The sequence below is a fragment of the Scardinius erythrophthalmus genome (assembly GCF_964197995.2).
Source record: "Scardinius erythrophthalmus genome assembly, chromosome: 18".
In the NCBI taxonomy this organism is placed as follows: Eukaryota; Metazoa; Chordata; class Actinopteri; order Cypriniformes; family Leuciscidae; genus Scardinius; species Scardinius erythrophthalmus.
In genome coordinates, this window is record NC_138238.1 from 17,502,634 (window position 1) to 17,519,028 (window position 16,395).

The window sequence follows — 16,395 nt, forward strand, 5'->3', positions numbered from 1 at the left end:
ATACTTTCATATTGTCTTTATGTTTTTCAAACAGGGACACAATGATATTAAACTCATAAATACATAAATGAGGTTTATTTGAGGCAGAAAGGAATAAAGAGCTCTAAATAGTATTTACAGAACAACAGTAGCACAGATATGTCAGACAGTACAACCTAAACTAAATGAAATCATACTGCAGAAATTTTTACTATGAATAATGAATGTTTATCATATATAAAATATCAAGTTAGAAACAAATCTAAAATTGTGTTTTTTTTTAGATTAAATTGCTTAATGGCACTGTAATGTGTTTATGATTACAGTGATTCTATGGACTTTAGAGAGTTTGACCATTTACAACCAGAGTAACAACTGTTTTTTCTTTTTTTTTTTATGACAGGAGTCAAAAGACTTGAGAAATACAACAACTGCCCCATTGGATCCATTGCTGGTCAAACCAGCACATTTTAAAAACACTCATTAGATTTGTGACACTTATTGTGCTTCCTATAACATTGATCACCTTAAACCATCTTGAGTGTATATATTCAAGGCATTCTGGGATTGATATAAAGGTTAACTGTTCAGAATAAAGGTAAGGTTTAGTTAAGTTACAAAACAAAGTATCAATAATCAGCAAAGTACAAAGGAAGTGACGTGGTATGGAGGGACTGACTGGAAATGAGTACTGCACATTATGACCTCTATTAACAGTAAAGGAGAATTAACTGTCTATACATTCAACATCAATCACAATAGCATACTTTTTAAGAATCAGTGACCTTATTCTCATCCTTTATTGCTCTCAAAGCATCTGAAGTTGCAGATCGTGTTGAGGTAGGACAGAGACACCTGCAGACCGATGAGGGGAATCCTGCTAGAATTTGCTTTGGCACATTAAATCTATTTATATATTATAAAAAAATATATTTTTAGGTTTGGTTTTGTTTACCAGCGGAGCAGTAAATGCTGTGCAACTATACAGACTAATAGGTGCAACTGTATGCATCACAGATCACTGAAGGAAACAAAGTTCAATAGACTGAAAAGTTGTCACTTTATGAAAAGGCACTGAGCAGAAAAACTGGAAGACCTGCTGTTATATAAGAGCTATTTTTGTTTACACGATTCTCTTATCTGGAAAGGCACTATGTGACTCTTTATGACTGTTGTAATAATACATTCTTAGATGAAGCCAGATCTACCTCTGGCCATATCCATTCATGCCATTGTTCCCCAGTGGAGTGATAGTGACGGAATCTAGAAAAGGACGGAGCGCTTGTCCAAAAGGTCTATGGAGAAGAAATCCAGTTATTACTAATACTAGTGTCAATGACATATTTGATTGCAAAGTTGTAAGGGCAAACTTACGTAGCGAGCACCTCAGATGGGAGGTCAGTGATGTATGAGGGAATCTTTGATCCTGTTAAAAACTGTGCAACCTCAGAACTGAAGGTGTTGCAGTTGTGTTCAAAAAGGTGGTATTTTTCAGGGCTGTGGAAAGAAAAGGAGGAAGTACAGATTTGGGTGTTTAAAGGGTGTCATTTCTGTACCACTAGTGCAAAAGAACAGCAAAAAAAATGTGGTTTCTCAAACACGTCTGCCATATTTTCTCTCAATATTAAACTAGAAAAATATTCTGAAAAAAAAAGACAATTTCAACAATACTTGCAGTTTCCTGTAGGGGTGTAACCAGGGTTGGGGAGTAACGGAATACATGTAACGGCGTTATGTAATCAGGATACAAAAATCCAGTAACTGTAATCCGTTACAGTTACATCAAAAAACGTAGTAATCAGATTATAGTTACATTTTGAAAAAAGGGGGAATACTTTCAGGATTACAATGGTTTCATTTAAAACTATAGAAATAATTATTTTGGCATAATAACACTATATTAAGCGCTGCTTGATTATACAGCAGTAGTTCTTGGTTCTGTTGCCAGTAATGACTCACGTGTGCCACGCGCTGGTGCATGTGCAAATAACAGCTGTCTACAATCTTCTCAGATGCAGATTGAATCACTGCTGCTAAACGATGCTGTCTGCGGGTAAAATCGCTTTTAATTCATGGAAATTCCGCTGCTATTTTGTAGAAATTCGGAAGGTAGCTTTTTTAGTACCCAAAATGTACATTTTTAATCTTTTCTCGCGTAACGGGATGTTCGCTGTCTAGGTAACATAGGGGAACTCCCACTGCCAACGCCCCAAGTTCAGTCAGGCAAATTAAGAAAGATCACGGCTTTAGTCAACATGTAGGCCTATTTTAAAATAAACTAATATGTAGATTGTGTAAAAAAAAATTAAATGTGTTATTATTTTTTAGTTAAAATTGGTTAAAAATAAAAGAAAATAATCTGTAATACCATACATTAGCCACTAGATGTCTGTATAGCCCTTTACATAAATATATATTCAGGCCTGTGGCTGTGTTAATGTGTTAAGGCCAAATTCTTAATAAATAAATTTTTTTTTTTTTTTACTTTATTTGTATACGTGACCTTGAAGTAATCCAAAAGTAATCAGTTACATTACTTTCATATTATAGTACTTGGATTACGTTACTGAATACTTTTTTTATGAAGTAATTTGTAACTGTAACGGAATACATTTTTAAAGTAACCCTCCCAAGCCTGGGTGTAACGATACCCTCATGTCACAATTCGATACATTTCACGATACGATATTATTGCGATACTCCAAGACATATGATAAAAGGTTAACAAAAATGTACTGTTGACTAAAATGCTATATTTGATAATTGTGGGTTTAAATGAATAGGCTTGGACTTGGTGCTGGTAACCCAATGCACAGGAGAATAGTGACACTAGAATAAAAAATATTCATGATTCTGAAGCTGAAAATACAGAATTATTTTAGACGAATACGCTTGCACTCTGTCACTGACTAGATATATTTAAAATACCGTAATGTAGGCCACTTTTTACTGGTAACATAAGACATTTGGCATTATCAGAACCCACAAATATTCCCCTATTGCATTATTATACATTATATTCAACATTATATATAGTAGTTTAATGTAGTGCTGAGACTAAAACTCTGAAAACTTGATTTTTTTCTTTCAGTAAATTTTTTTTGGGGTGAACTATCCACGATACATATTTTTGCAGTTTTGTATTGGATATATGGTGACACGATATATTGTTACACCCCTAGTTTCCTGTTAAATGCAAAAATATAGGCGACTGACCTGTAAGTAGACTCCCTGAGAGAAGACAGATATTCCAGGAAGAGGTCCCGTGGAACTTCGGTGTCTCCAAGATTCACTGTGGAATCGGGCACGCCTAGAACAGTACCACCCTGAAACATGAGAGTATTTCTTGATTATGATGGGTTACAAACATTAGACCCTATTATGTTTTTAATGTCTCCAAATATATAACGTAGCCTTTCCACTTGCAGATTTCTTAAAGTTGACATGAAACTGAATTTGTGATAGACTTTTCTTCCCTTTTTTGTGAAGTCAACAAGATTTCTCAAACAAGAAAAAAAGGCAGGACTTCTTTTTGTCCATTAGAAATTGATTAGATTGTTGGATCATTGCAGTTTGATATTACTAACTGCTGTAATCTCATGTGAGTGACAGGTTGTCCCGCCCTCAAGCTGACAGAAACATGTCATCAGAGAAAATGAAGAGATGACGTTGCAACTTGCAAGAGGGAGGGGTTTTGATAAAAGATTATGAGAGGGCACATTAATAAAAAAATAAAATAATAATGACCACAGACAAATCATTTATAATATTCCATAAAATTGTCCATTTTGATTTCATGGCGACTTTAAGAAATAAACTGTAGTCTAATGATCATTTCTTACCGGATAGCAGCTTGTGATGCCCCCTCCTCCATAGAAAAACTCTTCCCCATAAGCCACTATTGATGTGTGCCTTCATTAAGTTACCAAAGAACAATACATTCAAATAAAGACTGTTTATTTAATTATAAAATTAGAAGAAAAAAAATCAAACTTAAGTATTTTCACTAGTGGTCTCAGACCTTTGGACTCCAACGAATATCTAAATATGCTGTCTGATAATAAGTAGCAAGGTTTGCAAAAAAATACTCACCATATTCCTTCAACTTGCTTTCCTGTCAATTTAGATATAGAATAATTGTTGTCAGTATTTCTTTACATATTTTAAATAAGGTATATTTGCTTTACCATGTATAAAATATATGAAAAATATTTGTCATAAACAAAAACAATTTCAACACAAAAACATGAAGCTCTATTCTAGAAGCATCACCAACATCCTCCGGCCATCTGAAGAACTCACCTAACATCATGGGACTCAGCTGACGGGCCAGTCCTTTTGACAGGTCATAAATGTACAAATTTACGTTGAAAGAACTTCCATCAGCCATCGCGACGACTTTAGACAAACGTGTGTTTACAAACAAAAACCCAATGCTACTGCTAGCAAACTGAAACTTAGTTTTTCTCACTATGACTTAACTCGAAAAACAAGACTTCACTGTTTTTCTGGCTCAAATTTCCATCATCGCATTAAACATTCATACAAGGAACGCATTCGTGTTGAGTTTAAATTATTTCAAGAAAATACTGAACAGGTCCGACGCAGGCAGCGTTCAAAGGCAGCTCCGTCACAGAGTGACTCAAGATATTTTAATACCGGTTGTGACAAATGTGCTTATTCATTGGGGACCCGACCAATGGCAGCAGAGATACATTAACTTACCAAACATCTGTAATAACCTCCAAAACGCTAGATGGCAAACTAAAACATGCACGACTGCTCAAGCTCACCACTGAATCAACTAACGTTAGTAGTCAGTTTCGCGAATCGGTTCGTTTGAACAGTTGTTTTCATTAAACCGGTTCAAAATGCCGATAAAACGATTTTCTACATCATACAGTGACATCTCGTCGTGATATTAACATGCTCTAAAACGTTTCAGTAAAACCATATAGCACATATTGCTGTTTATTGCCAATTTTCGATTACGTTTTATTAGGGTTGTTATTCTAAATCAGCTCCAGTTCCGTTTGAAAGGGAAGTCTGATTCATGAACAAATTGTTCAGACCCCTATGGTTCAGATAATGGTTCAGACCATTTTTTGAGATCCGACTCAATACATTCATAGAGAAGATCCGGGTGAAAAGAACGATTCGTTCACGGCCAGAAAATGAATCACATCCTTATTTAAAAAAAATACAAAATATTTAATATTTTTTTAAGATCCTTGCTTCAGAGTACCATTACAAATGGTAAACACGTATATAAACAATGTACACAGTATTTGTTAAACTGCTAAAGCGGTTCTCAGAGACGTTTGTTTACTTCCTCTTGCTTGGATTAACCAGTCACTTCGCTCTTGTCTTGTCATTGGTTCTTGCTATTCAATAGTCGTCTCTGATACGCTAGTGGACCTGTCACTCAAATTGTGGCGCACTGGATGCATGCGCGGGCGCAAATGGATACAAAGTTCTCTTGCTCAAAAGATAAAAGTGCCTGATTCAAGTTTAAGAAAAACTGCTTTGTTTTTTCCCCAACTGTATTTGAAAGCAACCCTGACGCGGTTCTTAGATAAAGCAAACAGTAATGGCGGACTGGAAAGAGTACTATCAAAACGAAGACGATGATGTTGAGCAGGACGAAGAAGATTCTGGAGGTTAGCAAAGCTAACTGCATTTATTGAATCTATATAAGTTGCTCGTATTGTCCTCCATTAAACTTGCATGTATGATATTAAGATGTGATTACACATAAATCCTTTATAACTTTTTAATTAATAGGCGATTACAAAGTTAGTGGCCGTGACAGCCTGGTGTTTTTGATCGATGCGTCCAAAGAGATGTTCATCAAGGGTGAGGATGGAGAGCCATCAAATTTTGACATGACTATGCAGGTGAGTCTAACTGTAACAGGCTTTGTTTTTTCATTATTATCTTTTATTTGCTTTACATTTGCCTGTGTTGAACTTCTGTGCATTCTAATAGACGTTGTTCTCCCTTGTATCTAGTGTGTGCGCAGTGTGTACACTAGTAAGATCATAAGCAGTGACAAAGATCTGGTCGCTTTGGTGTTTTATGGGACTGAGCAGAGCAAGAACCCCAGAAACTCCTTCAAGCATGTCTACGTTTACCACGACTTGGATTCTCCTGGTGGGTTACTCACTCTTTTTGCTTTTCAGATTGCGTATATGATGGTGATTCTATCTCACGGTTCCCTTCTCAGGAGCTCAGCGTGTACAAGATATTGATAAACTGCTGGATGAGAAAGGAGCTCAGTTGGCTGGAAAGATCATAGGCAGTGGGGAAACTTCCCTCGGAGAGGCTCTATGGTGCTGCTCCAACCTTTACAGTGACATCAAGTTACGCCTGTCGCACAAGCGCCTCATGATCTTCACTTGCAGAGATGACCCTCACGGAGGAGACGGTGCTAAAGACAGACAGGCTCGTACAAAAGCTGCTGATCTTAAAGAGACAGGTAGGCCGAATAGAGGGGTAAATGTCACGGTTTCAGTGGCAAATGATGGACATTGTATAGCCTATGTTCTGTTTGTTCCTCAGGTGTGGTCATAGACTTGATGCACCTCACAAAGCCTGGAGGGTTCGACGTTTCCCTGTTCTTCTGTGATATTGTAAGCCCTCCAGAGGATGAAAGCGAGCTTGGCATCCAGACGGAGCCCTCCAGGAAACTCGAGGACTTGCAGAAGAGGGTCAGAGCTAAAGAGTTGAAGAAAAGAGCTCAAAGCAGGTACATGCACTGCACCATGTCCATCCATTCTCCAAACTACTTGTTTTATGAAGGGTCGCAGGTAGGGGTGGGCGATATGACCAAAATCTAGTAATTTTATTTCACGAGAACAATATAGATCACACAACATAGTTATTTTTGCTTTAAATAAGATTTTTATGATATCAAAAATTTTGATGCCATTAAAATTTCATTTTGCGTGAGTCTCGCGCTCAATGCGTGAGAGTTGGTAGCCCTGTTAAAAATAATATACTGATAAATCATTTATCATAAACACTGTATTATTCCAGAAAAAAACATTGATTTCATGGTGGGAAAAAAAATGCAACATTGTTTCTTGGACAAAATGGCTCCAGAGTGCATGTCTTTGATTTACACCTTTTTGTTTTCAAGGTTAACATTCTCGCTCGGAGAAGGTGTCAATCTGGCAGTCGGTGTATATGTGTTGGCCAGGACTGCCACCAAACCTCCTGCAGTCAGACTTTACAGAGATAACAACGAACCTGTGCGCACTAAAACCCGCTATTTTCACACCCATAATGGGGGCATACTTTTGCCAAATGATATGAAGAGGGCACAGGTACAGCACTAGATGTCACTCCGAATCAAAATCAGTACTAGAACAAATCTACACTATAATTTAGGTTTTATTTGCTGTAAGTGACCCTTTACTTAAAAGTTACTATATTTTCTAATCATACTATATTAACTTACTACTTAACTATGCAGGTTTATGGGAAGAAACAGATTGTGATGGAAAAGGATGAGGTGGATGAGATTAAGAAGTTTGATGATCCAGGTTTGGTGCTGATGGGGTTTAAGCCCATGGACCGCCTCAAACTGCACCATCATTTACGACCCGCACTCTTCATTTACCCTGAGGAAGAGCAGATATCAGGCAGGTCTTCATTTGTTGATGCCTAAGCATCTCTTTCAGTTCAACCCTTATATTTTCTTAACAGTTTTATTTTCATAATTTGGAAAGTTGATGTGCCGTTCCTTATTTTTCTTTTGTTTATTATAGGAAGCTCCTGTATGTTTACAGCTCTGCTTTTGAAGTGCAGTGAAAAAAATGTATTTGCATTGTGCAGATACATCCCTCGTCGTAACACGCCGCCTCGGTTCGTAGCACTAGTTCCCCAGAGAGAAGAACTGGATCAGAGTCAAACCCAGGCAACACCTCCAGGTACTGTAACTGCAGTCAAGACTTGTCAGATATGTTCATTCACACCAGGGATGGGCAGCTTCGGTCCTGGAGGGCCACTCTCCTGCAGAGTTTAGCTGCAACCCTGATAAAAACATACCTGTCTGTAACTTTCTAGTAATCCTGAAGACATCGATTAGCTTGTTCAGTTGTGTTTGTTTAGGGTTGGAGCTAATCTCTGCAGGACAGTGGCCCTCCAGGATCGAAGTTACCCATCCCTGATTTACACTGAACTGTTACATTCAACTGTATGGCTAATTGATATCAAATAGTAATATAAAATTGTGGAATCCTATATTTTAGGCTTCCATGTGATATTACTTCCCTTTGCTGATGACATACGCACTTTGGATGTTCACGAGGGTCCCACAGCCTCTGATGAGCAGGTGGATAAGATGAAAGAGATTGTGCATAAGCTCCGCTTTAAATACAGGTGTGTGGTTTTCTACCAGTCGTACGTGCATTTTTCAATCATGGATTTTTAGTTGATTTCTACTGCCAGTCTTCTGTATTTACAGGAGTGATGCATTTGAAAACCCAATGCTTCAACAGCACTACAGGAATCTGGAGGCTTTGGCTCTTGATATGCTTGCACCTGAGCCCATTGAGGATTTGACAAGTATTTCTTGTGTTTTGATTGTTTTAAATGGATCACTTTTATCTTTTTTTTTATCCTACTATGTTCTCATACTTTTTATGCTCCCTCAGTGCCCAAGGTAAAAATGATAGATGATCGTCTTGGCCCGCTGGTTCAAGAGTTTAAAGATTTAGTCTATCCTCCTGATTATAACCCAGAGGGAAAGCCTGCAGCTAAACGCAAACCTGGTGAGATTTCATATGGTTTTATGTTTGTTCAAAGCATGATTGTGGGATGTATTTATTTATTTATTTTTCAAGCTAAAATGTATGACCCACGTGAATTGCGTGAATCCCATTGAAAAAATGCTGTTTTCAAATACATTTATTTCTTGCATATATAGTTGCACCGACAGCACTGCACAAGCTAGCGGTGCCATTGAGCAGCTCTGAGCGGATTCAGAACATATTTGTAGTCTCAGCCAGGGTCAACAATGAACAAATCAGCCACTCGCGAGTAAATGAAATGGTGATTCTCCCTAGCTGGCCGATAACTGGCCACTGAAGCGCGGCACTGTGTCCATTTAAGTGCGAGAGTAGCTCATCATTTCACAGCAAACTCCACACAAACTTTATCTCTGGTCACTCAGTAAATGCGTTTTAAATTGCAACACGTGCTAACTCTCTTGCCAGATTCATATTAAAAATCATCTGTTGTCAATAAAATGTAAAAGTTTAAGCTTAAGTTTAAAGTTCTATAGTTTAACGTTTGAAAGGAAAGGAAGCAAGACAGCCATACATATTAGTAAAATATATAAATAGTCTGTAAAATAGAAAAAAATATGATTATAAAAAAATTATGAAAAACTTGTTTTTGATTTTACAGTATTGCAATAATAATAGCCTATATTTCTTTATTGGTTTCATTTAAATATAAAATAAAAAATTAATAATTATTATTGTTATTATATAGTCATAATAAATGGGAGAAAATAAGTTTTCCTTTTTTTGTCCTTCTGATAACATGCCTAATGAATAATAACACTATGAAATACTGCAGGTGCAAAGACGAGCAGCATAGTTCATTATGCATTGGAAATGAGTGTATTACTTCTGTATACTAACTTCCTAAGACTGGCATTATCCAAAATATTTTTACTACATTTTTCGTTTTACTACTGTTGCCACTAGTTTCATAAACTTTGAAGGATGACACTGACAGAATCTTGAATTGTCTCATCCTTTCGCACAGCTGAATCTGGTGGTGGTGCTGAAAAGAAGCCAAAAATTGAGATTTCTGAGGAAGAGATGAAAAACCATGTGGCAAAGCGGACCTTGGGCAAACTGACAGTTCCTGTGCTAAAAGAGGCATGCAAGCAGTTTGGAATACGTACAACAGGAACCAAGAAACAGGAGCTTATAGATGCCCTGACCATGCAGTTCTCTAAATAAGCTAATGTTCTTAAGGCCTTGCCCATAATTGGGGGGAAAAAACGTGACACCTTGATTACATACTTGTTCATAAAATAAATACAGAAAGATTTGTATGTCTGCACATTTTTAGTCACTGTCAATTTGACTCAGTCTTGCCTATCTAGGGCATGTAACAATTTCGTTCAGCATTGTGACTTGTCATAACATGCAATAAAAGCTTGAATTTTGTAGTTTTGACAGCATATTTCACTTTGTTTGTTATTTAGTCTTTATTATGCCAGTATTGGCATGATTTAATACATTACACTAAATGAAAAATTTTTATTAAACACCTCAAAATAAACTTTGGTTCAACTTTTGAATTAGTATGAAAACTTTTATTCATATCTTTCACATCTACTGCAGTCAGATTCACCGTGTTCACTCTGAAGGAATCACTCACATGACCTGTGCACTTGTAATGACACATCAAGGATGTTAAGAGGCTAAAAGCAGGTTTAAAACTTGCCCCATTGAAGTCAACAGGGTGCAAATTTTAAAAAGAGGATAACACAGTGTAGGCAACACCGATTTTTGTCGTTGTTCTCTGTATTGACAGCACTCCAAATTTACAAAAAAAATTGCTCAATGTTAAAATTGACCGGAGTTCTCCTTTAATGCAGTTTTACAAATCCACTCTCTCAAATGTATGTTTATTGATTATTTCAGCTTATTTAATTATGATTTCAGCAACTAGTTTGTTTAATTCTCTCTCAGCTCTGTTAAACTTATTTTAAAATAAATTCCACAGATTTTCCTTCAAAATCAATGTGGAGAAAAATACAGATTCCATCTCCAGATTAGGCACACTATACAGTGTATATGTATATATTAATATACAATATGTAAATATGGTACTTATTATGCCATTAATAAACCATTTAGTAGTTTGTGGGTTTCCAGAACATCTGGAATGAAGTCATCTGGCCTTGTCATTTGTTTTCTCATTAGCACGAAATGAAAACAAACAGAAAGGTGACTACTCTTTTGCCACAGATGTTTGAAATCACAGCAGATCTAAATGTTGATGTCTGGATTTGCTAGCTAAACCAATACGGCACAGACCTAGAGGGCTGTTTATACAGCCCAGAACAGACTCCACAAACAATCCTAAAATTATTTATATTAGGAATAAAAAAAAGGAAAATGAATGTCTCCAGAAAAGGTTTATGGGGTCTTGTTAATTTCCTAACGTGGGTCACCGATACGTGTTTGACCATAGCCTGAAAAGAGCCAGTTTGACAGTCCCATGGGATGCAACCTGCTCGTGACGCAAGCCAGCGGAAAGCCAATGACGTTTTGCGCATGCTCACGTTGAGCCAGAGAGCTGCAAGGAAAAAGTACAAGAGACAAAGGAATAAACAACTCACGGTGTGGACGCGAAAACACCAAGTTTGAGGAATGAAAGCAACCTAGACTGTGTCATATCGTTTGCAGACAGAGGTATGTGCTGGGAATGATTACACTGACACTTTGAAAGATGCCGTTTTTAACCGTTGCTATCACGAGTAGCACGTAGCCAGAGTGTCAAATTGGTCTGAGCGTAGTAGTTAGTTGAGAAGCTCAAAGAGGAAAAGGGCATGTCTTAAAATATGTTGTTAAACTTGCGTACGAAGTGTTGGATATCGTTTCTGCCCGTTAATAAGTCATATACACCCATCCTGTCAGCTGGCAGGAAGTTTTGTACAGCCATTCCCAATGCAGTCATCCTGGGCATAACCTCACATTAGCCTTAGAGATGTCAAAAGGGTTCCTGTTTAGACCTGCCTCTCGGTTAAACGCTAATTAATGCTCAGTACTGAAGCATTTGCTGTTTTGTTTTATATCTGATTTATAATCGGTCTCTTGTGTTCCCTTCTTACACTAAAGCCAAGGTTATCTCTGCAGTTCTCACAGTGGTCTTCTATGGCAGTTGCCAGGATCCTGCACTGCTGACCCATTTAGTCTTGGTCAGCTGTACCAGTCAAGCTGTCTTTTCCACCCCTGTGTCAGCCAAAATGGAAAGAACTTCTCTGCCCTAGTGGTTACTATGGTGCTCAGCAAGTCTTTGTGCAATAACAACATGAAGAACACAGAAAGAGGACACAACCGAGTCTGCTTTTGAGAAGATTTCCACTTGTGCTTTTCTTATTTTCACTGATTCACTGCGAGGGGCACTGGCTCACCTTTCATCCCAGTAGCAAACTCCCCTCCCCTTGCCACTCATCCCAAGCAGCTGAGAGGTTGCTGTGGAGATGATAGTGGTGACATAGCAGCAGGAATGGGGAGTACTCCATGTTCTGGTAAGGGGAGGGGGGTCGGGGGTTTTCAAGAGCTGGGTTGTATGCCATGGAAGGTCAGCAAGCAGAAAGGAGAAGCCGTTGGTGGACGTGGGTCTGAGCTAGAGGATAGACCGAATGCTGGAACGCCCCCCGTCTCGTCACAACCTCCCGCCATTTATCACGAAAAGCAGCATCGAGAGCTGTGCGCTCTGCATGCCCTAAACAATGTCTTCCAGGACGGAGCAGCATTCAGCCGTGATGCACTTCAGGATATCTACCAGAGGTCAGTGCTAAGATGTATTGTTATATTTGAAGTTATCTCATTTTGGGATTTTTCTTTTTTTGTGCACACTTCTGCTTCCTCTTTCTTTTTCAGGCTCTCGCCTAGCACTTTGGTCACACCCCACAAGAAAAACATGCTGGGTAATGGGAACTATGACGTGAATGTCATCATGGCTGCATTGCAGACGCGGGGGTTTGAGGCTGTTTGGTGGGACAAGAGAAGGTATTTTATTAAACGGTTGTAGTTTTAAACATTTCAAGAATCTAGTTTGAATCACATGTGCCAAGAAATGTGCTCTTTGAATTCCTGTTGGTTTTGAAAGCATTACAAATAATTTCAGAAAAGTTGCACCACATGTTATTATTTGCCTGCCCTGAAGTAACCCTCTAAAATTTGATATTTTAAGAGACTTATTGACCTTTACACAAAGTCATGAGTATCTATCAGGTTCCTCTCCTGATATCATTTCCTTCTTGTGCAACACATGACATGATTCAAAAAAATCTTCATACAAAAAAGCAGTGAAGGACTTCTGTTAAAGAAACTTTTTTTTTTTTAGGGCAAAATCTTCTCAAGAATTTTTTACTTTGACTTTTGACTTTTTTTTCCATCATGTTACCAAGAATGTTGTATAACTATTTTTATGAAATATAATATATATAAAAAATATAAAAAATTCTGTCATAATTCACTCACCCAAACCTGTTTCTTTTTTTTTTAAATGGAAGTAATCAGACAGTTTTGGTTCCTATTGACTTGTATTGAAATTGTATGTCCACACAATAGAAGTCAATAGGAATCAGATATCTTCCAAGTATGTTCTTTCATGATCTACTGAAGAAAGAGAGTCATAAAAGTTTGGTCAGTGTGAGTAAATAGTGACAGAATCTTCATTTTTGGGTGAACTGTCTCTTTAATTTTATGCCCCTGAAGTTAGAAAAGGTGTATCATAGAAGAGGGTCATTTGTATGTACAGTATGAATTGCATTTTTAATCTATTTTTGTTTAATAAATTAATATGTGGGCCATTAAAGGGATATTCACCCAAAAATAAAAAATACTTTCATCATTTATTCACCCTCAAGTTGTTTCAAACCTTTATGCATTTATTTCTCCTGCTGAACACAAAAGAAGGATGTCGGTAACCAGACAGTTGATGGGCTTCCATAGTATGTGGAAGTCAATGGAGCCTATCAACTGTTCGGTTAACCGTATTCTTCAAAATATCTTATTTTGTGTTCAGCAGAAGATAGAAATTCATACAGGTCTGGAACAGCATAAGGGTGAGTAAGTGTTGACAGATTTTCATTTTTGGCTGAACTTTGCCTTTTTGTTTTGTTTTTTATGTCCTATGTATTTGTTGTCCCACAGGGACGTTGGCAGCATTGCACTGCCGAACGTCACTGGTTTCATCTTGAATGTGCCATCCAATCTGCGCTGGGGGCCGTTGCGACTGCCCCTCAAACGGCAGCACTGGATTGGAGTTCGAGAAGTGGGAGGAGTTTACTATAACTTGGACTCCAAACTGCGCAGTCCTCATGCTATCGGAACAGCTGATGAATTGAGGTAGGTGTGAAATGCTAAAAGAGAAAGTAGCGGCCTATTATAACGCGTATTTTAAGGTCTGTTTTATCTCTAGCTGTCATTCTGATCATTTCGCAGGAAGTTCTTGCGTCACCAGCTTCGAGGGAAGAACTGTGAACTCCTATTAGTCGTGCCAGAGGAGGTGGAAGTCCACCAGACGTGGAGGTCTGATAACTGATGAATGTTTTGGATTGTTTTTTTGTTTTTTTTATGTTTTTTTTTGTTTTTGGAGGTATCTCAAGTTCACGCTCAGGAGGGAAATATGAGGTTCATTCAGGGACCCATTTAAAGAGCAGCAAACGGAGTTGCACTCAACCAGTCATGAAAGCACACTGCTCAGACTTTGTTTACACACACACACACACACACACACACCACTGAACTCTTGCCATTGAGACTGGAGCAGCAAAGAACACAAACAGGGATATTACAAGACAACTAAACACTACGCAGAGAATTTTGTTTGGTATTTGGGATTCTGATGCATTTTTTATATGTTGATTATTTCTTTTACTTTGTACTGTTTTCTGACTTGAAAGTGAGAGGTTATGGAATTCTTAGTGATGTGTTCTCCTTGTGCATCACCTGTCATCCTCACTTCTTCTCTCTTTCCATGTGATTTCCCGTGCATCCATGTGATCGTTTGAACTGTCCGTCACACATTGCAGGTCACCGTAAAAAGGTATTTGTTCAACTGGATTTTTTGAACACGGGGTGCATATGTACTTATTTAGTGCATGTACTTGAAGATTTAGAGAAGGAACACCCGTAGCCCCTGCTTAACCGTTCCCTACATATTTAATGGCATTGTGACAGATGAGATGTTTCCTGTGTATCACAGTTACAGCATGGCACCACAGTAATTGGATGTTTTGTGTTAGTTTCCTATAACATAAATTACCAAAACGGTCACTTGTTAATCTCTTACCTTAAATGGTTGCTCTCGACACTCTTTCTTGTTAAACGGTTAAGGTTAGACTTGTTGAATCCTAGACTACATGTTGGAAAATAGAACAGGTGAGTGTTGGTAGTTAAAAAAAAAAAAGTCAACTGCCAAAAATGAAAGTTGTATGTACTTTTACATAGAAAATGCTAATAGTTAGAAAGGCTGAGGTCTCTAAAATCTTTCAAGTTAATTCATCTTTGATTGGTATTGGATTAACATGGCCTTAAACTGTTTACAGAGGGAGCAGATTACACAAAGGGAAGTTTAATACATCTCAGGTTATCTTCAGATCCAACTCTATTCAGTTTCACCTATTAAAAGCCAACACATTGTGTAAAACACTTCAAAAAGATTATAGACACTCAAATCAGATAGTACAACTTAAAAGGAACATTCCACATGTCCATACACAGGGTGCTTTGTAATACTGTAGAGACGAATAGATTCTTTTGCCATGACAATCTAAATCCCCACGTCCCTTTTTCAGGGAGATGGGGACAACATGTGCTCATGCCATTGTTTTCCATTCAAATAAAATGCTTATGATGGCACTTTATGTATGATGTAAAATGTGCTGTGACATCATTAAAAATGTATTTGTATGTATACAATGTAGTGCTGCTTTATCAATCTTGTTCACATCATCTACTATACTACTGTTAAAACTGTTTCTTTTGAAAGAAAGGAGCACTATTAAATTGATCAAAAGTAACAGTTGATACTGAAACACCTGGTTTAAGACCACAAAAAATGTATTAGTATGGTACAGGACCTCCTTTTGCAGCCAACACAACATCAATTCATCTTGGAAATGGCAGATACAAGACATGGCAGAAATTTTGAGCCATTCCTCTTCCAGAACAGTGCCAGGTCATTATGTGATGCTGGTGGAGGAAAAAGATTCCTGACTCGCTCCTCCAAAACACCCCAAATTGACTCAATGATATCCGGGTCTGGTGACTGTACAGGCTATGGGAGATGTTCAACTTCAATTCATGTTCATCAAACCATTCTGATACCGGTTTTGCTGTGTCTATGTGCATTATCGTGCTGATACACGGCCCCACCTTCAGGGTACAATGTTTGAACCATTGGGCGCACATGCTCCTCCAGAATGGTTTGGTAGTACTTGGCAGTGATGTGCCCTTCAAGCACAGTAGGGAATGCCATGATATTGCAGCCCAAACCATCACTGATCCAGCCCCATACTTTACTCTGGGTGTTAAGCCTCTTTGGGGCTTCTCCACACTGTAACTCCCACGTATGTGGGATAGACAGTGAAGGTGGACTCGTCAGAGAACAATATGTTTTACGTTGTCTACAGCCCAAGATTTCCTCTGC

General features: G+C 38.0%; 3 protein-coding genes across 4 annotated transcripts; 2 read left to right on the forward strand and 1 right to left on the reverse strand.

Annotated features, from left to right (window-relative positions):
• On the reverse strand, positions 1–4,724 carry desi1b (desumoylating isopeptidase 1b). The gene is made up of 6 exons (XM_081393725.1): positions 4,282–4,724; positions 4,072–4,093; positions 3,822–3,891; positions 3,196–3,305; positions 1,354–1,476; positions 1–1,274 (listed from the first exon to the last, which is right to left on the reverse strand). The coding sequence occupies exons 1-6, from the start codon at positions 4,367–4,369 to the stop codon at positions 1,184–1,186; spliced, it is 504 nt and encodes a 167-aa protein (XP_081249851.1). The 5' UTR covers positions 4,370–4,724; the 3' UTR covers positions 1–1,183.
• A 323-nt stretch (positions 4,725–5,047) lies between these two features.
• Positions 5,048–10,171, forward strand: xrcc6 (X-ray repair complementing defective repair in Chinese hamster cells 6). Of its 2 annotated transcripts, none has more exons than XM_081393488.1 (12): positions 5,048–5,639; positions 5,764–5,876; positions 5,991–6,132; positions 6,206–6,457; positions 6,541–6,727; positions 7,121–7,307; positions 7,457–7,625; positions 7,752–7,913; positions 8,235–8,364; positions 8,450–8,550; positions 8,640–8,756; positions 9,760–10,171. In XM_081393488.1, exons 1-12 carry the CDS (start codon positions 5,570–5,572, stop codon positions 9,957–9,959), a joined length of 1,830 nt encoding a protein of 609 aa, XP_081249614.1. In that variant the 5' UTR covers positions 5,048–5,569; the 3' UTR covers positions 9,960–10,171. The 2 variants fall into 2 exon arrangements, with proteins under 2 accessions (XP_081249614.1, XP_081249615.1); XM_081393489.1 differs by having other exon boundaries at positions 5,400–5,639; positions 7,457–7,629; positions 7,756–7,913.
• A 1,110-nt stretch (positions 10,172–11,281) lies between these two features.
• On the forward strand, positions 11,282–15,665 carry josd1 (Josephin domain containing 1). The gene is made up of 5 exons (XM_081393066.1): positions 11,282–11,423; positions 11,850–12,524; positions 12,618–12,746; positions 13,896–14,090; positions 14,187–15,665. The coding sequence occupies exons 2-5, from the start codon at positions 12,241–12,243 to the stop codon at positions 14,284–14,286; spliced, it is 708 nt and encodes a 235-aa protein (XP_081249192.1). The 5' UTR covers positions 11,282–11,423; positions 11,850–12,240; the 3' UTR covers positions 14,287–15,665.
• The last annotated feature ends 730 nt before the right edge of the window (positions 15,666–16,395 follow it).

What these genes read in the sequence shown, in the direction of transcription:
- desi1b (XM_081393725.1), bottom strand. Translation starts at nt 4,369, where the DNA reads ATGGCTGATGGAAGTTCTTTCAACGTAAATTTGTACATTTATGACCTG. An exon ending in CTCAGGGAGTCTACTTACAG is followed by an intron (nt 1,477 to 3,195) that starts GTCAGTCGCCTA and finishes TTCTTTCCACAG; the next exon opens with CCCTGAAAAATACCACCTTT. An exon ending in CCATCTGAGGTGCTCGCTAC is followed by an intron (nt 1,275 to 1,353) that starts GTAAGTTTGCCC and finishes TCTTCTCCATAG; the next exon opens with ACCTTTTGGACAAGCGCTCC.
- xrcc6 (XM_081393488.1), top strand. Translation starts at nt 5,570, where the DNA reads ATGGCGGACTGGAAAGAGTACTATCAAAACGAAGACGATGATGTTGAG. An exon ending in CCACGACTTGGATTCTCCTG is followed by an intron (nt 6,133 to 6,205) that starts GTGGGTTACTCA and finishes TTCCCTTCTCAG; the next exon opens with GAGCTCAGCGTGTACAAGAT. An exon ending in GCCCATTGAGGATTTGACAA is followed by an intron (nt 8,551 to 8,639) that starts GTATTTCTTGTG and finishes ATGCTCCCTCAG; the next exon opens with TGCCCAAGGTAAAAATGATA.
- josd1 (XM_081393066.1), top strand. Translation starts at nt 12,241, where the DNA reads ATGGGGAGTACTCCATGTTCTGGTAAGGGGAGGGGGGTCGGGGGTTTT. An exon ending in GTTTGGTGGGACAAGAGAAG is followed by an intron (nt 12,747 to 13,895) that starts GTATTTTATTAA and finishes GTTGTCCCACAG; the next exon opens with GGACGTTGGCAGCATTGCAC. An exon ending in GGAACAGCTGATGAATTGAG is followed by an intron (nt 14,091 to 14,186) that starts GTAGGTGTGAAA and finishes ATCATTTCGCAG; the next exon opens with GAAGTTCTTGCGTCACCAGC.